This window comes from Cygnus atratus, chromosome 1, assembly GCF_013377495.2.
Source record: "Cygnus atratus isolate AKBS03 ecotype Queensland, Australia chromosome 1, CAtr_DNAZoo_HiC_assembly, whole genome shotgun sequence".
In the NCBI taxonomy this organism is placed as follows: Eukaryota; Metazoa; Chordata; class Aves; order Anseriformes; family Anatidae; genus Cygnus; species Cygnus atratus.
This window is the reverse complement of record NC_066362.1, coordinates 75,450,046-75,472,314: the sequence shown is the minus strand read 5'-3', so window position 1 is coordinate 75,472,314 and position 22,269 is coordinate 75,450,046. Positions and strand designations below refer to the sequence as shown.

General features: G+C 41.4%; 1 protein-coding gene across 4 annotated transcripts in view; it reads left to right on the top strand.

The window, feature by feature from the left end:
- STK38L (serine/threonine kinase 38 like) overlaps positions 1 to 22,269 on the top strand; it is a 53,785-nt gene that overhangs the window by 21,328 nt on the left and 10,188 nt on the right. For 2 of the 4 annotated variants that reach the window (XM_050712428.1, XM_050712427.1), the window contains 12 exons: positions 1,398 to 1,524; positions 8,156 to 8,300; positions 10,152 to 10,203; positions 11,472 to 11,594; positions 12,153 to 12,236; positions 15,244 to 15,367; positions 15,923 to 16,077; positions 16,929 to 17,031; positions 17,738 to 17,799; positions 18,720 to 18,837; positions 19,320 to 19,443; positions 21,690 to 21,785. In XM_050712428.1, the coding sequence (XP_050568385.1) occupies positions 1,398 to 1,524; positions 8,156 to 8,300; positions 10,152 to 10,203; positions 11,472 to 11,594; positions 12,153 to 12,236; positions 15,244 to 15,367; positions 15,923 to 16,077; positions 16,929 to 17,031; positions 17,738 to 17,799; positions 18,720 to 18,837; positions 19,320 to 19,443; positions 21,690 to 21,785 (1,313 nt within the window). Of the gene's footprint in view, positions 1 to 1,397; positions 1,525 to 2,176; positions 2,418 to 8,155; positions 8,301 to 10,151; positions 10,204 to 11,471; positions 11,595 to 12,152; positions 12,237 to 15,243; positions 15,368 to 15,922; positions 16,078 to 16,928; positions 17,032 to 17,737; positions 17,800 to 18,719; positions 18,838 to 19,319; positions 19,444 to 21,689; positions 21,786 to 22,269 lie in introns of those variants that run through there. The other 2 variants (XM_050712431.1, XM_035540850.2) reach the window with 2 other exon arrangements.

Below are 22,269 nucleotides of genomic sequence, written 5' to 3'. Positions count from 1 at the left end.
TCTGAAGGTTGTATCATTAACTGTGGGACGGAGCTGTCGGTTTCCCATTACTAGTGAAAGCTGAAGCTATAATTTTCACATCAAAAGTATTTTTGCTAATGTGCATATACATTTCTATATATGCCTAGTTTATATATACACCCATAGATGCATGCCATAAATGTATATATTTTTGTATATACACACGCAGTGTTGCCCACCCGGTATCTTTTCCTGTCAGGGAAAGGAATTTCCATTTGTCGGTCATGCTTGTTGCTCGCTGGAAGTAGAGCAGGACTGAATCACAGGCGGGTGTTCACGGGAGGCTTGTGTTGTTCTCCTTGGTTGAATAGCAGGAAATCCTGGAGTGCAGTGGAACTCCAATATTCAGTTTTTATTCCATATTAGGAAATACTTCCTTATCATTACCGCGGGTGTGTTGTAACCATTCGTGAGATTAATTTTGGTGAGGCATGTTGTAAAAACAAGGCCCTGTTGCTTCGTTCTCGCTTTCGGGCATGCTGGGCTGGAGGGACCGAAGGCCCCGGCCCAAGGACCGATGGGCTTTCACAACCAATGCTGGCAAAACCCGCCTCACCAATATGTTTCAAGAGAGGCGCTGGGAGCCCCAGTGCTCCGTCCAGGTTACGCCACCTCTCATGCAGGCATGGAGCACTGAGTGGCAATGGGAGAGAAGCGAGGAGATGGCTGGATGGAAAGTGGGATGGCTTCTTTCAGAAACAGCACTGGCTAACGCCAGCTTGGGGTGAATTTACAACCGGGGCCTTTGCTGCTGTCATTTTGGAGGGATTTTCACCTGCTTTGAGCCCTTTCTTTGCACTTGGCTACAGGTGGGGTTTGTGGTGTTAGGAGCCTGCCCAAGGAGGAGCTGTGCTGGAGCCAAACACCAGCCCCAAGGTCCTCTGGGTTTCCTGGTGTCCTGGCAGGGCAGCAGCCACGGGTCCCTCACATGTCCCCAGCCCCACATTCTGCACATCTGCCGATGTCTCCATATGTTTTTTTCATGGCAGTCAGGCACTGGGAGCACCACTCCTCTCTCTGTCAGCTGGGACCAGGCCAGTCGCAGGGTTCAGCCGCAGCTACGAGGGGCAGCTTGTGCGGGTGCACCATGGGGAAAGCAAGAATGCCTTAAAATGGCTAAAACATTTGTGCATCTCTTGCTTTTAAATAGCAGAGCCTGTTCTGATGGGGCTAATTTTACTCTGCTTCTTAGTGCTGCTTTAAATAGAATAAATGTAATTCATGCTGTAACTTTAAAGAAGCAAAACTTATTGAACATAACGTGCGTTGGGAATGAATAACAAACTAAAGGAAATGAAGTATATAAATGAGGTAAATGAAATGCTAACATGTTAGTGAGGCTTGTTGCAGTTTTGCATTTCATTTTCCCTTCTCAGATGGGGACTGCACTAAAAGCCGGAGGATGTCAAAAAGATCTGCTTTTGGCAATAACACTGAAGAAGAAAAATCTACGTGTGAAGTATCTGATTCGTTGTATTTGGCAGGGAATGTTGCCTCCTTCAGGTAGTATATTTAATAAAATAGAGGCTTGTGAGTTGTAATACTACCGAAAACATAAATTATGTAGGAACAAAATATTTTCCTTTCCGAAACATATCCCAGAGCAGTGCTCGGCAAACACACTGGTCTTAATAACAATGAACTTCAGTAACAGCAGTAGCGCAGCTAGTGTCACCCAGATGCCAGAAAAAAGAATATTAATGTCAAAACTCACTGAATTGAAGTTCACTTATGCTGATTAAAAAATCTTTGGGCAAGACTCTATTTTGACGGTGGCAGTCTTTGTTTAGTGATAACATAAGCATTAAGATCTGGCTCCAAGAGTTGAAAAATACTGGCCCAAAGCTGGCAGAGATGGCAGTAGCGCAGTTTTTCCTGTTTGCTTGCTGTCCCAAGACTTCAGGACTCTATAGCGTTTTGTGTGTTTCTGGAGTTTTCTCAAAAGCTTTGGAAGTGGATTCCAAAAGGGTTGTAGGAAAAGAAGGCAGAGAACTTCACTGGGAGGAGGTTCGGTGTAAACAATGGGATGGTGAAAACAGGCACGACACAATTGCCAAATTTGTGCTAGCAGAACCCGTAGCACAGAAAGTCCTTTTCTTTCAGGGCTGTTAACGCAGTATGACCACTTTCTCCTTCTGTCCAATCACTAGAGCTACCAGCTGTCCCACGACACTTTTATCGATGCTGCCTGTGTGAATATCAGCTCCCAGTATGCACAGTTGTGTGCTCCACAAGTTGCCCACGGAGCCTGGGCGGCTGCTGCTCCAGCTGCTGCTCCTCCCCTCTCCGGCTGCTGTGTCACACCACCTCGTCCTGCTGAGCCTTTGGCTGCTTGTTGCATTTATCTGTCCCTGCCCACTGCCTTTTGGTGTGAATCATGCAGTTATTTGTGTACGGTGGGTTGTTTTTTTCGTATACGTGTATATAAATATCCTGTCTCTCTTTAACGGAATCTGAGCAATTTGGAGTCAGCAGGGCTGGTGCTCAGATATCCATCCTTGCTGTATCCATTCTGCCTTCCCAGATAGCACTTTATTTTTTAGATATAATTCCAGTCACCAGTGGTTTTAGTGCCCAGTTTTGCTAGCTGCTTTGCCGTGTTGCCTGTACAGAGCCGAGCAGCATTACTCTGAGTGTTCCCTGGCTTCTCACCCAGAAGAGCTCCAGTGCTACACGCGGTGGTGATAACTGGCATTTCTGAAGGTAACCACTGTATTGAGCTGTGTGCATTTACTTTGGAACAGGTCTGACACCAAAATTGTCTCTTTTAGTTTCTAGTTCTTGAAAATGCCATTTGCATGCTTCGTGTCAGGAGAAAGTTGAGTAATAAAATGTGTTATGCAGAGAAAATGAGATCTTTGGAAGGCAGAAATGCATCTCAATATCTTCCTTACCCAGAGGCTTTCACTGAAGAGACAAATTGCCTGGGAGTGTGAATGGAAACTTTATAAACTTTGCAGTTTTAACATTTTTACTGCAGTAGGGAACTGGCTCCCTAATTCCTGGGGTTAGGAGCGTGCTTGGGTATATAAATGACAATCGCTATCAGCCTTACTGTGAAGTGACATGGCAGTTTTGAGAGGAGGGGCTGGCGTTCGCTATGCCATTGAACATGTACGTAGCTTTATGTTTCAAATCAGTGTCAGAGACCCAGCAGCGTGAAGAAGGCATCATAGTACTGTCATGTGGAGAAATGCATACTTTTGTCTCTGAAAGAATTGTGTTGTTTGCTCAGTAACTTAAGTACACATTTAGTAACGAGTCTGGAGTAAACTTACTGTTGGGCTGATGTATGGTTATGTTGTATGCATGGTTTCAAGAATAAGAATATTTCCTTTGTGGGACTTGGATCCGGATTGATTTGATAGCATGGATCCAGATTAATTTGATAGTAAGACCAAATTATATGATATAAGGTGTAAGTGCAGGAAACCTGCCTGGAAGGAGGTTGGCATCTTCAGAGCCAGTCTTATAGAAGCAAAGCCCAGTTGTGACACTGTCCCTGTCCTGCTTGCACAAGTTTGCTTTTCTCCTGGCTGTCTGTGTAAGAGAGCAAGAGCTGACCATATTGGTTGCTGTAGTATCTTGAGAGACGTGAACCCCCTAATAAGGCAAGCAGCATTCTTCATGGAACGATTGGCTTCAGTTCTCACTGCTTGTAGCAAGTGGTCATGTATTCACCTTCTCATTGAAATGAAAAGGTCACTTAAAAAGGTAAACGTGAAAGGTCAGAAGAATGTCAGAAGGATCTGAAATGATTGACTTCTCTCTTTTCTGGAGGGAGGTAAGCTGTCTTTTATTGAGATAGTGATGGTGAACAGTCATGTACAGTTCAAATGTTTGGTGATATAAAGCGTTAGGGTTATGCTGTCTACTCCACATCCCTGTCCTTTTGCTCCACGTTTGCAGGCTGGAAAGTAAGCCATAGGGTAATAAAGTAAATTTCATGACACCTTGTAGCACATCTGGATAAGTAAAAATAGGCTCTAAATTTGCCGAGTGTGGAGCTTCATGCTTCCCTGGCAGGTGGTAGCTCTGTGCCCTCCCTCAGCTCCAAGTGTCCCAAGCGGGAGCTGTGAAAGTGAGAGACCATGTGCAAGAGGCTTGGATTTTGTGTCTTCATCCCCTCTTGATTAGAAAATGATCCCAGTTGAGTGCCAAGCATTTCCTTCAGGAGAGAATGGATCTCCAGGGGCCTTGACTTCTTCCATCTTTCCCCTTCTGAGTTGTTACTAGTACATGGGATTGGATGCTTCTGCTGTTTTGCTTTAATTAACCAGAGCCTTAATCTGAGAGTCTAATATGAAAACACTGCTGATGGACTGTGGGAGCTCCCAAGAAGCCTCCTGGAGAGGATGTGAATTTTGAGTTACCAGTTATGCAGCAGAAGCTAGATTTCCAATGGTGGAGACACTGTCAGGAAAATCAATCTCATCGTAGAGTTGCCATGCTAGATAGGAGCCGAGGCTGAAGTTGTAGTAGCTACTGCCTGGCCTGTCTTTACTTTCCAGTTAGAAAATATCTCAGGGTAAAGTGAAGAAATATATGTGCTTGGGCCAGGCAGCATTTTTCACCAGGAAGGAGACAGCGGGTCAGGAGAGAAACTTACTCAGAAGGGACTCTTAATCTCCAGTTAGTTAGCACGGGGCCTGCTGTCCCCTTTCTGCTGCTCTTCCTTCGGTGGTGCCCTCCATGCCGCTATCCCACCTGCCTCTCGTGGGGCAACAAGGGGACACTTTGCCCAACTGGAGCTCCTCACCCCTCTCTCCTCTGTGTCCTTGCCATAGAGGCTAGCTGATGAGCAGACCAGGCATTGGGAGAAAGTCTCACGCTGGGAATTCGGCCATCTGTTCAGGTGGTATGAACCTGATTCCTGGGTCAAAGAGCACATACGGCTTCTCTGCTCTTGGCAGCTCCAAGGCCTTGTCCCGCAGGCCACACAAAGCTCAGCGTCTCCTGTTGATTAGATTGTTTTGATGTCTCTCTCATTCAGAGCCTGTGGCGTATCATTTTTTCCAAAGCAATGGGCCCTTCAGAAAGGCCTTCAGTCTTTGCCAGCCAGAGGAGTTGCAGCCAAGTGCGCCTGGTCAGCTCGTGTGACCTTCTTGTGGTCCAGGCAGCCCAGTGCAGTGTCGGTGCTGCAGCAGGAGGAGAATGGTACTGCTCTGCCAAGTTATGCGAGTTGGGGTGGGTTAATCAGTTTCTGAGGGCATTTCCAAGAGCTGTGGGTGGCACCGCTTCAAAACGTTCCCATTAACGTGGTAAGGTCAGTAAAAGCAGTGTTCAGGCAATGAAGCTTTGAAGCCTCTCCCTTCCACCCCCTCCAGCATCAGCTGTTTACGAAGGTCATACTTAAAGATTTTACTTGATTGCTCCCAACTGCATATTTTGTTGGGATGCAGATTTGTGCTTTGTTTTGGGGTTGGTTAGTGCAAGCAGAGAGGTAGGAGGAAAAAGGACAAGGAGGTTTTCTCTGTTGTGAATTGAGTAGGGTTTGCTGAGCACATTGGGTGTCCTGTCATCTCTGGCCCCTTTCCACTTACTTTGGGGAACCTGGAGAGCTCACAGCACTTCTCAGATTCACGCTTTTCCCCCACAGTGACAGAGCCGACTGGCAGCCGTCTAAGGCCAGGCATCAACCACAAGGAGGGTGAATGTCAGCTGCCTTCATCCCTCCTCACCCGGCAGAGCTTCAGGGCCACTGGGGCACGTGAGGCCACGCGGGGTACAGGCAGCCCACACTCCTGTGGCCATCTCCCTCCTGTCCTAGTGGGCTTGTGCTGTGGTATGGTGGGGAGCTCTGCACGACCTGTGGATCAAGAGCTTTCTCTGAGCTCGCTAGGTTACTGGTTGGGTTCTCTTCTGTGTTTTTTTAATGTAGCACCACAGTGAAGTTCAGCCCTGCTATAAATAGTGGGGTGTTCTGGTGCCAGAGCTGTTATCTCATTTTTACAGGCTTAATAAAATCAAGTGACTTAGATTCGCTCTTCAGTAGCATCGGCATTTGCAAGTATAGGAGCATGGGGAAAACAAATTAATGGGAAACAAAACTGTAGTGTTTTATCCTACCAGGAACAGGAGGCATACAAATGGTAAACAGCCTGATGCTAGGGCATGCTTTACCTTAAGTAAAGGTTAATCCATTCTGAGCCTGGGCTAATGCTATGCTCCCCTGACACTGCAAAACCGTCAGAAGGTGAGTTTTTACTTTGTTAGATAATTTCTTGAAATAATTTAATCGTGGATGCTGGTGTGTGTTCAGCACTTGCTAAATTTGGGTGTGTTGACATGCTGCCGGTTTTGCTCTCAGATACCTGTTTTGTATTTATCTTTTCCCACCTATCAAGGAAGAAAGGGAGTGTAATGTAGGAGAGCAGACTCAACAGGGAGAGTGCAGCAAAGTTCCCTAACTTTTGGAAAAGTGTCCAGCATGAGGGATGTTTTTGTATGGAGAAGGTAGCCCCTGAATTTTCAGTGACAGTTACTGGCAGTTGACAGCTCTCATCTTTCTCTAGTAGAAAACTGAAGGGGACAAAATAATGATTAAAAAGAGAAAGATCTGCATCATCATAAAGCAGCTGTAGTGCTATTAAAAGCTCCTTGCACCGGTGTGGGGAGATCCATTTGTATTCTCAGAGCTCCAGCATCTTGCACACTCCAAAATACATGGCTAAAGTAATAGCCATATAATGTTATAAAAAGCCTTTATTTGTGACACAGCAGCTGCATTTCTGGCAACAAATATCTTATTGTCACCCCAAATTCAATTAAAAATTCACAAGATAAAGTGCTGTCCTCACAGAGAGTAGCCAGCACATCCAAAACAAAGAAAAACAAATTAAAAAAAAAACAAAAACACACAAGACAGAATTAAAGCATCTTCCTGTATGATGTAGAAATGCAAGTCTATTTCTGTATGAAACTTTTAATTATTTTACCTTAAAAGGTATTAAGGGCTGCCTGAAGATCATAAACCTAATTTAAGGTTTGTCTTCCTCAAAATCCCCTGGTGAAATTAGAAGGGTTACATAGGAAAAAAAAAAAAAAAAAAAAAAAAACAAAAGGAAGTGTATTTACTTCTGGTTAGTTTTTCAAAATAATAATAAATAAATAAATAAATAAACATCTTGAGCAAACAAAGGTGCTGTTATTTGTGGCTCCCCTCTGTGGTGGAGCAGCAGCTCTGCTGGTGTGCCTCAGCCCACATTCAGGTAGGGCATGAGTCCTCCTAGGACACGCTGTGTTTTGTTCCTCTTGTTGACTTTTTCTTTTAACCTCTGTCAGCTGCTAAGAACTTGGGACTGCTCTGAGATGCCTTTGCCCTGCATTAAAAGGGTTCTTCTAGCACAGGGAATTCTGTAAAGAGTGGGCGCTCCAGAAAGCCCTCATCTGGTTGTCAGTGTGGCACAGGGGTAGCTGTAAATGAATTAAACTGAAATGCTGGTTGCCTAATGCTCTTGTGGTGGGGAAGAGTTTTCTGTTCTTGCTGGTTGGCTGCTGCTTTAAAAAAAAAAAAAAAAAGAAAAATACAGAAGTTTTCTATTTAAGATATGGTGATGCCAGTATTTCATTTTGACATGATACTTTCTAAAATTCCCCAACTGTCCATGTGCAATTTTGTTGAGCTGCTTTTGAATTCTAAGATATCGGATAGGTATTCCTTATCCTTGAAGTCACCTCTGGATAGTGTTAGGATTTTTGTTCATTTATCCTGTCCTTCTGGTAGTACTTAGCATTTCTGGAGTCTAAAGATGCCACAAAGCCATCCTGCACATCCGGCTGTGGGAGCTGCCCTGTCTTCTTGCTTCTTTCTTTTACTTTCCATGCTCTGCCATCTCTTCCCTCCCCCAGGCTGGGCTCAAGCCCCCCAGAGGTACATTTTCCCAACATGGGGTGGGTTTTTTTTGTTTTTGTGTTAGAGAGTGGGTAGTAAGTCCTGGTAACTTGGGATAGTTTTATAATACAGTGTGTTGTTGTTGTTGTGTTTTTTTTAATGGAGTTTCTTATATATAAAGAACAGTGCTTTTCCTGTGATTTCTATAGCATCTAAGATTTTGGAGATGGCGAGTAGGAAAGAAGTATACATACCCACTTTTTTTCCAAGTGAGTAATTATTTGATGTGCTCTGTTTCAGTGCATGTTACCATGGCGATGACTGCAGGGACTACAACATCCTTTCCCATGAGCAACCACACCCGGGAGAGAGTGACGGTGGCCAAGCTTACGCTGGAGAACTTCTACAGCAACCTAATTATCCAGCACGAAGAGAGAGAAACAAGGTACCAGCTCTGCTTTCTCTCATCTTTCTCCAGCTTTTCTTGGTTGGCTTTTGGCAGCATTTGTTCAGGGGGGGATTCAGCCCCGTGCACAGAGTGGGTCTCAACAGGTTTTCATTACTTGGTAGCGAGGAGCTCATCACCTAAGGGCGCAGCTGCTGTCTATGCTGGCAGACCTGTGAACATCCCCTCCTGCACCAAGCAGTCACTGAGTGACTGAGCGCCTCTGCTCTTGAAGTTCTCATACAACTTAACACCCTCTCAAATTATTACTAGTTTATGGAAACCACTCTGTGCGTGGTCTTACTTTGCTGCACATGTGAGGTTTTTACTTGTGTGCGTGGTTTTGGTGGCCTCCAATTCCTTCACGTGTGCCACAAGGAATAAACCCTACAGAGACAAATGCTGCAGAGCTGCTGATGTTTGGTAATTTGTTTTTGTATAAGGCAGTGGCTTGTGGTGTTTATTCTTGCTCTGCAGCACTGAGCTCATGCCAAGACTCGTAAACTCTGCAGAAGGGAGTGTGAGAGACTTGGGGAACAGGGTTGATGGTATAGAGGTTTTTGACGGGATGATGCAGTGAGGAAAGGAGGCAGAGAGCTGTTAGAATGGAAGTAGATGGCAGGAAAGAGTGTAGGGTTGGTAACAAAGTGTTGGAAGGCTCTTGATCGGGAAGGAAGAGTTCTGGGGATAACATTGTACCCACCCTCTAAGTTTCTTCTGTGTGATGCTGACTGGTACTCTGTGCGAGGGAGTATGCGTTGGTCATCTCTGCTTTAACTCCTCATCAGTGCACAGTTCCACTGTGCTGACGTGCTGTTTGAATTAAGTGTCAAAGCACCAAGCACTTAATTGTAATGAACGTTGTGTTTCAAATTGTCATCAGTATGTGAAATTATCATTCTCCTGCTAATGCGTTTTTAATTGAGGGATTTTCAGCCAAGCAGCAGGGTTTCCCTCTTCATCATATTTAGTCATTATCCCATGTAATTGAGTTGCTTCTATTTAGGCGAATAGTCTGTCTACTGAGGGCCTTTATTTTAGGGGACCCTGCTGCACTTCCTCAAGTGCAGGAAGGCAGGAGCAGCCTGGCACTCAGCACTCGAACTGAGCTGCTGCCAGCAGGTGACCAGCTTCCTGAAGCTGCACCCTGACAGTCGTACAGAAGCACCCTGGGTGTGCACAAAGAGAGCTCCAGTATCCACGCTGTCCCCCTTGCTGTGTGAGGACTCCCTGCCATCTGTAGGATACTCCAGGCTTCACTCCCCACACAGAGCCTCATAGCCTGGCTGGGCACCAGCAGCAGGAGTCCAGGAGGGGCAAGCCCTGGCCCAAGCAGGACCTGGGAGGAGGTGGTGGCAAATCCAGGAGGGTGCAATGAGTTAGCATGAGGCTAAGGGGAGCAAGACCAGTTGTGTGATCGGGGAACAGACAGCAAGACTGGGAGCAACGGTGAAAGCTGGAGCTGGGTTGAGATGCTGGAGGTAAAGCCGAGATGGTTTTTCCACTATTTCAATGTTTTTATCAATTAGGATTATGAGTCAGAATAACTAGTCTTACTTGACAATTATATAAAGAAATAAAAGTCCATTAGGCTGATTATATGATTGGGCCTTTAGTGTCTAATTCTGCAATCATATAAGTACATGCTTAAATTTGCTTCTACGTTTTCAACAGGTTTGGTTACAAGTGAGGAAATATATGGAGTGGGCAATAATTTCTCAAATTTCTGTTTGAGTCAAATGCTTTGGTATCTGGACTATGTCAGGAAAAGGGGTTGTCTTACTGTAGTGTTATGGTGTTTGTTTTTTTTTTTAATTAAAAAAATAAATCTCTTGTTTTACTCCTTTGCAGGCAGAAGAAACTAGAAGTGGCTATGGAAGAAGAAGGGCTTGCAGATGAGGAGGTAATACAACTTGAATAACCTTTGAAGAGATTGCTTTGTTTTTGTTAGCACTTCTTAAAGTTGGAATTTGAGGAGTTTATAGGAACATTAGCTATCAAGACAGTAAGTTTTAGTTTGTAAGTGAATGTTGCTTTTGGAAATAATGAAGCAAGCTGTGCATATGCTTGAATGTGATGCTTTGAGTAGCTGAGGGCTTTTCATACCCCTTTTTAGTCATTATGAAGCGTATGACCACAGCAAGTATGTAACATGTTTTTCAAAATTTAAAATTGTTTGGCATGTGATGTGGCTACAAGCAAGAAAAGGGTGAGATGCACTTGGGAGAAAGCAAAATGCCGAACCACTTTTTTTTCTTGATTTAAACAATAAAGCAGGTGCTCCCTTGATCCATTAGGATACAGATGTGAAGGGAACTCTTTCCAGATGGCATGTCTCAGAACTTTTGAGGTTTATCACATCATTGCTGTCTGTACTTCTTCCAGAATAGACACTGGAATAAATAGTAACAGCAGCCTTAGTCATTTCTAGTTATTTCTCAAGTTTTTTGGGTTGACGTAACTTCTGGAAAGAGGGAAAAGCTAATGTGGGTGTGTAATGCCATCTTGTGGTTTTAAATGACACAGTCGTTGTTCTCCAAAATCTAGCAGGCCTGATTGATGGGTTTCATTAACAGTCTCTGAGATATTCTTGGCATCTTTTGGAGCATAAGCGGGCATTTGTCTTTTTTTCAGGGTGAATTCCATTGATATTTTTATAGGACAAAATATATGGCAGGATTGGAACAGATCTTTCTTTCAAATACAAGTATTTTCCTGCCCTAAAACAAATAGATTTTGTTATAGGATAGAGTAAGCTGGATTTCTGCTGCCTGTTAGACTCCTTCTTGCCCATCATTTGTGTTTTTGGCAGGGTGCAAGTTTTAGCTTTTATTGATCCTTTATGCTGCTGAAAAGCAGAGTCCTTTTCTTAGCTGGTGACTTTTTGGCCTTCGGACTGATGCACCTTGTTTGAACCTGTATGTTTTTTTCATTGTTTCTATTACTGCCTCTTTATACGTAAGTAATAAGCAAACAAACCAACAAACAAAAAGCTGTGCCTAAGGCCGCTTCATAAAAGACTGTGGGTCACACTTCAAGAAATTCAGGAAGATTTCCCCTTTCACATTTTCTCTGTACTCATAGAGGAAGGGAGAATGCTTTGCAGGAGGAGGGATTATATATCTTGACTTTCTACCGTCAAATGACTTAAATTCTCATGTGTCTTCCTAGAAAAAACTGCGCAGGTCACAGCATGCTCGCAAAGAAACAGAGTTTCTGCGACTGAAGAGGACGAGACTTGGCTTGGATGACTTTGAATCTTTGAAAGTTATAGGAAGAGGAGCATTTGGGGAGGTTTGTGGCTTTCTTGCCTGAATGGGATATTAAAATTGGATTGAATATCAAAAAGAAACACTTTAAAGAATAAAAAGTTTCAGTTGAGCAGTTTTATTTTAGGAGAATAGCTATTTGAATAATTTTGCACGTGTAATAAGACCAGTACGTACATGGATTTATCAAGGCTGCTGGAAAAGGTCTGTTTCCTGCAGCTTCCCTTCCTATTACCCCAACTGATGTTGCCCATGCATCCACACAGAAGTGATAGATTTGCAGTTGCACAGCTCCTCTCTATAAAAGTCCTCCCTGCCCTGTGTCACATCATGGTTGTGCCTACTCCTGAATTTCAGCATACTCAGTCTCTCAGCTATGTGGAATTTAGTGTGCCTACTAATTTTTTAAAACAATGACTGCTTCAACTATCTGTTCATCACTAGTGTTAGCTTTATACATATGCTTTTCAATGTTTAACAAAAGAACCTTTCCATGCCCACCAGTTTAGAGACATCCTTATGTTCCACACTGGGGTTTAGTTTGAGGTAGATAGGATTGATTGGGTTATTTTTCTCATTAAAGGTACGTCTCGTTCAGAAGAAGGATACGGGTCATATTTATGCAATGAAGATACTACGAAAAGCAGATATGCTGGAGAAAGAACAGGTTTGTTTTGTATAGGTCCCCTAGATTTCAAAGTTACTTTGCCTAGAAAATTGCCAAATTTCTCTTTGGCAGATATTATTTAGCCATATTTTTCACTTCTGTAGCCCCAATAATTGTGCTGCTGTCCAAGGCATCTATGGAGTTGCTAGCTCAGTACAACAGAGTAAGTAGAAGTTAGCATTCTTGAAAATGTTTTATTTACAACCAATTTGGAACAGCGATAGGATGGTGTTTTTTTCTTTTAGTCTCTTCCTTTATCAATGTGCACCTTATAGCGCTTCTTCGTAAGACTACACTTCAAAGAAAATGCTTCTTGAAAAGCAATAATACGTCGAAGTAAAAACTGAGAATGCTTGATGTTTTCTTTTCAGGGTCAGATACCACCAGGTGTCATCTTGTTTGTTGTTTGGCTTTGGTTTTGATTTTGTTTTGTTTTGTTTTGTTGGATCTTGAGATTGGAGAGTGTTTGTTTGTTTTGCTTTGTATTTTTTCTGCTTTTGCTTTGTAATCCAGAATTCACTGCAAATTCCTGATAGGACAAAGCAAGTCCTTTAGCAATATGAAGAACAGAAATCAAGTGTGGATGTCTCAAGCAAAAGTGCAGCTAGAGAAAGTTGGGGTTACTTAGCCTGGAGAAGAGAAGACTCTGGGGAGACCTTATAGCAGCCTTACAGTATCTAAAAAGGAGCCTAAATGAAAGATGGGGAGAGACTCTTAATCACAGAGTGTAGTGATAGGACAAGGAGTAAGTGCTTTAAACTAAAAGAGGGTAGGTTTAGACTAGATATTAGGAAGAAATTCTTCACCCAGAGGGTGGTGAGACCCTGGCACGGGTTGCGCAGAGAAGCTGTGGCTGCCCCATCCCTGCAGGTGTTCAAGGCCAGGCTGGATGGGGCTTTGGGCAATTTGGTCTGGTGGGAGCTGTCCCTGCCCATGGCAGGGGGGTTGGAACCAGATGGTCGTTAGGGTCCCTTCCAACCCAAGCTGTTCTATCTTCCTTACCTGTCCAAACCCATCATTATTTCTTATATTATCTTTCTCAGCAGTGGTACTAGGAGTACTGCTACGTTTTTTTTAAGTCATCCCAGAACGGACATTTTGTCTACTCAGCGCTGTGCCCTGGATGTAGGGAAGCAGACGAGCATTATGTTCTGCCCCGCAGCCAGGATGTGTGTGGTCTGCTGGCTGAAGCCCTGCCCTCATTTCATAACCTGATGTGGCAAGGAGGCTTAGATCACAGTCCACATTTAGTCTGTGTCTATAACGTTCCCTGGAGAGTATTTATTTGCTCTAACTTTCATTGCCTGGTTTGTTCAGTGGGAAAGCATCACAGGACACAAATACGAGAAAGCTAGAACTTTCAAGCACGGTGGCACTGTGAGGTTTTTCTGGCTGATTTTTAAGCAAGGTTTTAATGTTATAGTTTATAGCTACATTTAGAAGCAGAGGAGTGGAGGGTAGAAAGAAATCTTTTCTAATGAGAATATATGGAATAGATAGGGCTAGATAAATTAGAGTTGGAGTGTGTACTACAGAGAGGGAATCCATTGCCCTACAAAAAAGACACATTAGAAAGATGTTAGAACTGAGGAACAGATGCAGACTTTGCTTATTGGAAATATTGCTTGAATCTGGAATAATGGTACATATTTTCTTTCCAGAAGTCACTTTCTGGTATCTGAAATGTGAAAATCTTACAGCTTTCAAGAAATGTTTTTCCATGCAGATGTTTTTCATTTTCCTCCACAACTAGGGTACATTCTAGTAAAACACACACCCTTCCTCCTGTCTCTATTACTCTTAGTTTCCAGTGAATTCACGAGGTAGCAGCTCTCAGTATGTTTTTCAAAGACTCAGCTGGGACTGGAATATCTTAAGCATGGTCAGACATTCCCAAGCTCACTTGTCCAGGACCAACATCAGCAGCAGTGGTGAATGTATCAGTTCTGGGCCAGCTTTGTGCACATCGTTTGATGGAATTGCTCCATCTTCTCTTCCCTTTTCTTTCCCCTTGCTAAAATAGCCTATGGCCATTTTTTGCCCTCCTTGAATACTGGCCATTCAGCTCACTGCTACTTAAGGTCATCTCTGCAAACTGAGACTCATCCCAGCCCTTTTTCCCTTTGGTCGAGGTGTTTGCCGCATAGTTCAAGTAAGCTTCACCATGTACACAGGTAGGAGCAGTCTCCATGTACCGTTTGAAAGGGCTTCGTGCACCATTAGTAGTATGTACAGTGTGGGTTTGGGAGCTAGATGATTGCTGTATGTCAGACATTTCACAATGCTGAAGAAATAAGGTTTTGCAGGAAGTAATTTAGGCATTCTGTCACTCTTGCAAAAGAGGATTCCACAGGCTTACCTTGCCAAGTTTAAACTGTGAAGTATTACTGTGAGGAAACAGTTATTAACTCTTGATTTGTATATGTATATGAAAAAAATGATAAATTCTGACATTAAATGTTAAGTATCTACCATTTTACCTATTAGTTCCTGCATTATTTAAGACAAACTCTGTTTTTTTCCGATAATTATGTCGATATCTGCATACTGAATTGCACATTAAATTTTTGTCCGAGTTTGCAATAGGGATGCTACCTTGCAGAGCTGGCCATCATAACGGAGCTTTTTTTTTTTTAATGCTCTTAGTTCATTTTAGGATACAGTAAAAATGGAATTGCAGTTTTCCACCAACTTCTTCAGTTCTCTCTGACAAACAGAAAGCTCAACAAGCCATGTGTTTTCTTTCTAGATACCACTTTTGTGAAGTTATGTAAATAGTTATTTTCAATATTGAGTTAATTTCCGTGGGTTTTTGCTGTGTGTTTTCTGAGGACTTTGTAGGGTCTAGTCTAGTAAAAACTATGTAAAATAGGAGTGAAAAAAGTATGAAGAATATCTTCTTTGTGTAAAGATCATGAAAATATATTGTAGGATTAGGAATATAGCGTGGCATTTGGTATTGAAATAATTAAATAATTCTTTAATAACAGTATTAAAAAAATTTTAGGTAGCCCATATCCGTGCAGAAAGAGATATTTTGGTTGAAGCAGATGGAGCCTGGGTAGTGAAAATGTTCTACAGTTTTCAGGATAAAAGAAATCTTTACCTGATCATGGAGTTCTTACCCGGAGGTAAGTTATATGTTGTGTTGTTGCTAAGTGATACAAGTACTTCTTCCTTAGCTTTGTTGTCAGCTTTCTAAAAGTGTAGAAACAAGCATGCTGTGTAATTTGTGATAGCATAAATTTTAATGATGTTTTAAGTGAAGTCCCAGTAACTTAACCTTTCCTGATTTGTAGGTGAAGGGGAAGGATTATTGGAAGATGTTAAAATAGACTTGGATTAAATAATAATTCTAGTCCAATGTTCCGCTTTATAATGACAAAGCTAGAAACAGTTAAAAAAAAAAAAAGTCACTCTTGATTAATTTTTGTGCAATACATATATTATGCATTAAAAAATTGCTGCATCATTCAAGGCTATCCAATTAGAATTCCTATTTAGGGTTGCAACAATTTTACACCCAGTTTGCAGAAAAAGTATGTTGGGTTTGTAGGTCCTTGCAGTAATAGTTCTATAATTAGTAGCTATAATGCTAGTTACAAGTTTAAATTTGGAATCTAATGGGGTTTCACCATTAAAATGTTCTGATTTATGACCTGTATTTTTTTTTTTTTTTTGATTAGGTGACATGATGACCTTGCTAATGAAGAAAGACACCTTATCAGAAGAAGAGACACAGTTCTACATTTCTGAAACCGTGTTGGCCATAGATGCTATTCATCAGCTGGGATTCATCCACAGGGATATTAAACCAGATAACCTTCTGCTGGATGCTAAGGCATGTGGTGTGCATGTAAACTATCTATGCTTTAAACATCTCAATCTGCAGATAATGCCATTCACAGTGGTGCTAATCACTGGGAAACTGTAGCGCTATACCACTGATTTAAACTAGCTGGAATAAAGACAGAAAATGGTTGCTATCTTTTTCTTGTAGAACTTCACTACACTTAAAGCAAAACTACCCTTGTGGGTTTTTTGTTTTGTTTCTTTTTCTTTTTTCCTCTTTTTGTAGTTGGAAAGCCTTGTAAGTGTGGGAAGACCCACTCAGGGCGTCCAGATGCTCGAATTCATACACATGAAAAACTGGTATAGTTTGTTACTTCAAGAAGAAGGAAAGCATGAAACATTCAGACAACACTAAATAATCGGTTCACTTCCTGCAGTTATCTGATTTGTTTTATTGTCCACTCATGAGTGGGAGCAGTCTGTCCATTTGACTGCCTTGTAGTAAGCCATGAAATGGACCCACTAAGTATCATACACAAGCCTGTAGAATGTCTAGCAGTGATCTCTAGAAACCCAGTTAAAACTAGGTTAACATCAAAACAATAATTTTGTGCTGGAGGCTTTCTCAGTCTCAGTGCAAAACAAAACCAAGTAAACTAGCTGTACTCAGCTGTTGCAGATGTAGTTATTCTCAGGAATTACACCCTTTTTAGAGAAAACACACTCTCCCAGTACACCAAGAATCACGCACTATTCGCCTGCTTTCCGTGGATTAGGTAGTCCTGTGCAAGTCCATCATTCACACATGGCCTAAGAAGGCAAGTGCAGGTATGAAAGCAACTTTTTTTTTTGAGCACTACCTTTCTAAATTATGTTTTTATCTTATTTGGTGTTTTTTAGGGTCATGTAAAACTGTCTGATTTTGGGCTATGCACAGGTTTAAAGAAAGCTCACAGAACTGAGTTCTACAGGAACCTTACACACAATCCTCCAAGTGACTTCTGTAAGTATAAGGTGTCCTAGGTAAACATTTAAATAGTTTTGAGCTTCAGCTATACCACATCATACTTTATTTCTGCTGGGTTAAACACAGTTGGTCAGGCTGAGTGCATTTAGTTGGATAACTGGAAATGCATGTTCCCCATGACATGGAAGCATTTCACAGGAAAGAAATTGTTTTATGCAGTGCTAATGTGTTTTTGTACACTTGTATACAGTCACAAATACATGTAGCGTGACTATATTTTAATGCATTTTTCATAACAATGTTACTGAAGTTACAGAAATGAATGCTCTTCCAGATCAAATATGGACTTCATGTGCTGACTTACTGAGGTCAGTGACAATCACAACAAACCTTAAAAGAGTAGAGCTGTTCATCTCTATGCCATGGCGACACTTAGACATTAGGATTTTATTGCATAAACATAAAATTCTTCTGCAGTTCTTCTCAGATTCTTCACTTGTTTAAAAAAATCAGCAAATGCTAATTTAGAATTGCCAATCACGTCCTACTGATGTGATTCGCAGCCACAAATTGGACAGTAGTTACTCGTTGTCCTTTTTCTGTCTCCAGTGAAAATCAAGTATTTATTTCTAGAAAAAAAAGCATTCTTAAGATATAAAATCGTTATCCTTTGAAGACAAAATGTTATCGGTCTTTTACTTCACAAATGCATTCTTTATCTAATAACTATTCTCTAAATTAGCATTTCAGAATATGAACTCAAAGAGAAAAGCAGAAACATGGAAGAAGAACAGGCGACAGCTGGTAAGTTAATAACATCATGTATATATATTTTTTTAACTATTTACGTAAAGCATTAAATAAAAACATGGCATTAATGCTACTGGTTTTGTTGTTTTGTTTTTTAAATCTGTAAGGCCCTCATCTGTTACAGTTGTAGCTCTTTTCAAACTCCATGAATTCTAATCAAATCAAATTGTTTCATTTGTTTGTTTTCAGAGCTGTGACTAGCAAGGCACTGCTCTTCTTTATGATTTTGTTTCTCTCACAAGCATCTTGACTAACTAATCTCAGGTGTCAGCAGCCACTTAGCAAAGCTGTATCTTGAATATGTCTCCTAGACTGAGGCTGTGTGTTTGAACTCGAATTTAATTCCTGCAGTTCAGTATTGCAAGATGAGTAGCTGCATGATTCTTTTTCAGAGAATTGAAGAGGAAAAACTTGTTTGGTCTCCCGCTGAATGGGAATATTATGGAAAGGCACTGAAGTGGTACAGCAGGGATTTATAATGCAGAGTGGCCAAGTAATAAAGGGCATTCTGGCATTAGCTAAAGCAAACTGAAGCATCTGTCAGCCATGGCATTTCAGAGTTTCAGCTCTGCATGTGATTTTCACTGAACAGTAGTTCGTAAAAAAAAAAAAAAAAAAAAAAAAAAAAAAAAAAAAAAAACCATCAGTTGCAAGTTGTGGAACTTTTTATTTTTTCCTCCATATTTAGGAGGATGATTTCCATTTACTTTCAAGGTTCAAGGTTCTCTCTGGATCTGTGTTTTCTCATGTAAAAAATAATCTTCTTGGGATTTTAGATATTGTGAATTGTCAAATTCAGTATTCTTGTCCATCCAAAAAACAAGATACTATATATGAATCCCCAGGAAAAAAAGTTTTGCAAAGTGGAAAAAAGGTAGCATTAATTTTTAAAAGAACTTATTCATTTTTTCCAGGCTTATTCTACTGTTGGGACCCCAGATTATATTGCACCGGAAGTATTTATGCAGACTGGGTACAATAAACTCTGTGACTGGTGGTCTTTGGGAGTGATCATGTATGAAATGCTAATAGGTACGTTAAAGACTGCAGCCCTAAGAATCGTTCAGAGGATTCAAAGGTGACGGGGTCTGTTAGTTCACCTAGTATGGTCTGTATAGTGCAGGTAATAGGATTTTATTTACTACTTCCTGAAGTGAGCCCCAAACACAGCTTGCATAAAACTTTAAAGTCCTCCCATCTTTCCAAGAAGACAGCAAGAGGTAATGCCTCAGTTAGTAGTTCCAGTGAATAACTAACTGTTCACTATTAAATGCTTTTGAGGTTTTGTCTTCTTACCTGATAGTACCAAAATCAACTTTTAATGTAGCACTATAAAAGAGAGAACTTTTGGCTCCCACAACATTTTAGATCTGGGAGCCACAGTAGCAAAAGCAGAGCCAAGGGAGGGCCAGCAGCTAGCATTTATTGTTACTTCAGGCAGTGCTCCCCCCTTGACAGTCTCCTACTCTGGGAAAAGCTTGTTCTTTTTTTTTTTTTTTTTAATGTTTGTGCAGGGTATCCACCTTTCTGTTCAGAAACACCGCAAGAAACTTACAGGAAAGTTATGAATTGGAAAGAAACTTTGGTATTTCCTCCAGAGGTGCCCATTTCAGAGAAAGCAAAGGATTTAATTCTAAGGTCAGTAATAAAAGCCCACTCCTAGCTACTCACCCAGACATAGTCATCTTTCATTAAGTTAACTTTCTGTTCTGCAGAAACTTTCTGTTCTGAAGCTCTAGACTGGGGGGAAAATTGTTTTCTTCTGTGTCACCTTCCTTGATGAATTTTTCCGTCTTTTTCCTTTTGCCATCTGTTTAGCATGAAGGAATAAGCTGTAGTGATCTTGAGTTGTACTGCTGCATTAAGAGAGAGAGCACGCTGGGGGAGGGGAAAAAAAAGTGATTGACACTTATTTTTTTTCCCCTCAAAGGGACTCAGAAAACAGCCACTCACCAACATTTTTAACAGTAAAGGAAACATTTGGATGTTTTGGATTTACTCATGTTTTCCAAAACGCTAGTTTTTAATCCATTCAGCTTGCACTGAAGTTTTGTGAGGGGTTTTGATGTCAAGGTCAGGCAGAAATGCTCTGTTTTCCTGATAGATTTGGAGGGGCAAATGCTTTATGGCCTTGATGTGTTTTTTTTTGTTGTTGTTTTTAAATATAGAATTACAAGCTTACACGATTTTGTTACAGGCAAAAAGGGGACTGTACTTTTATAGGCAGGGCTAAGAGCTAGAATTTATTGCAGACAAAGCTAAAGTTTTATTTTTGTGGATACGGATAAAACCCAACTAAAATAAGGTCAAGTTCAGACAAAGCCAGACAAAGCCTGAGACCTGGTCTGGCTAACTGTTATAACAAAGTTTGAGGTCTATTATTAGTACTTGGCATCCACCACCTGGCTGGACTATAGTAGAAATATGAGCAGTTATTTCCCAAGTGTCGCTACCACAAATAAAAACATTACAGTCTATAATTGGAGACAGTTTTATAGCCTAACTTGCTACATTACTAAAATCCTTGCAGAAGATTTCACTAAGCAGTGAGAAGATGACCTTTTTTGTATTGAGGTGTACATGATATGAGAAGTGCCTTGTGAATCTGGATGATGAGATTGTATGGAGAGAGATATAATAGCAGGATGACTAAATCACCTATTAGAGGCTCTGCACATTTAAGCAAACAATACTTCATGTAACGAAGGTCAGTTGATTTAAAGAGCGCCAAGAGGCCCACGTCCACTTCCAGTAGGTTGATAGGGACTCCACACTGGGCAAAATCAAGCTTTGTTTGACATGGATATGTTTTCCTCCGTTATTGTAAACCTCCCTCTGTGTCACTTCTGACACCTTTTGCCATCCTCAAAGAGACTCTGCAAGGACAGTGTAAAAATATAAAGCAATTACATCTTTGCAAAATGTAGCTAGGGCTTAATGAACTCCTAGGCTAAGCATTGGCATGCTTACTATCTCCTTGATGAAATGCTTAAGAGCCTTTTCCAGTCAGGTAGGCATCAGTCCAGAGGAGAAGAGAAGCCTTTGCTGCTCCCTGGTACAAATCCCTGATGTCACCAAGGTACTATCTGAGAACCTCCTCCTCCCTCTTTTTTTCTTCAGGGTTTTATCCTTTTGCTTGTTGGTGTTTATCCTTCTGCCTACTTCAGCTGGTAACTGTCCCCATCTCAAGAGTCTTATCTCTGTCTTCATTTTCACCTTTCTTATCGTGTCTCTACAGACTCTCACAGCTTCTTCTCTCAGATTGAGAGTTTATTCAGGAGTCTGAGCCAAGACTGTGCAGTTGGACCATAACAGAGAGAGGCCTTGGGTCTTCATGCCACCAGCACCTAGACCTCTGGGGGGAGGGAATTCGGAATGACGGGGAGAGTAGGGTATTTTTTGGACATGGCATGTTCTGAATTTGTGTTGGCTCACCTTACTTCCAAAATGTCACGTGAGAGTAGTCTTCTATCACATGCTGTCTATGTTCCTATTAGTTTGACTTTAAAACATGGATTTTAAATAGTTGAGAATGTGCAAAGGAGTTTTCAGTAGTAGGGACATAAGAGTTTCTATTCCAAACTAATCTTGCAAGACTAGAACATGCAGTAACTTTTAACTAAACTTGAAGATCGGAATATCATTAGAAAAGGTGCAAGTTACTGTCATCATGACCTTCATTTTTGGGAATGTTAACAATATTCTACTTCTGCTATTTCCCCTCATCTCCTAGATGCAATGGGCTACTTTTACATTACTTGGAAAATACAGCAATTTAAAAGAACTTGCTCAAATTCCTGATGCAGGATACCATGGCACAGTTTTTCACTGTTGCTTCTGTCTGCGTTTATTGTAATATTCTCTTTATTTTTCCACCTTTTCAGGTTTTGTACCGACTCAGAAAACAGAATTGGTAGTAATGGAGTAGAGGAAATAAAAAGTCATCCATTTTTTGAAGGTGTGGACTGGGGACATATCAGGTACATATGTGTATACATATATATACACACATATTCTATAGAGAGCATAGCAGCCATGAAAGCAAGAATTTCATGCACTACAATGGCAAGAATAATTCTCTTCAATTTACCTCTTATTTTGAAATGCACTACTGGCAATAGCGAGTGACAGCCAAGGTTTTCAGGCTGTGCCGTAATTCGTAGATCTGATCGGAGTTTACTGTCCTGAGATTTCTCAGGTTGGCCCAGATTGCCCAGGATAGAAAAAAAAATGTGGTGGAGTGGTCAAGTTATTCCTGATTTATGCTCTGATATTGTCAGAGAGCTCCTGTTCCATCAGTAATGGGAAATGCAGCTGTTGCTATAATTCACTATTTTTTGTAATAGGAGCAAGAGAAAAGCAAACTCTGCCCCAAAAATGCAGGGGAAATAGATGAATGAAGACGAAAGGCAGCAAGTAGGAGGAAAATGCAGGGTATGTCTTTGCACCTGAGGGAACCGTTAT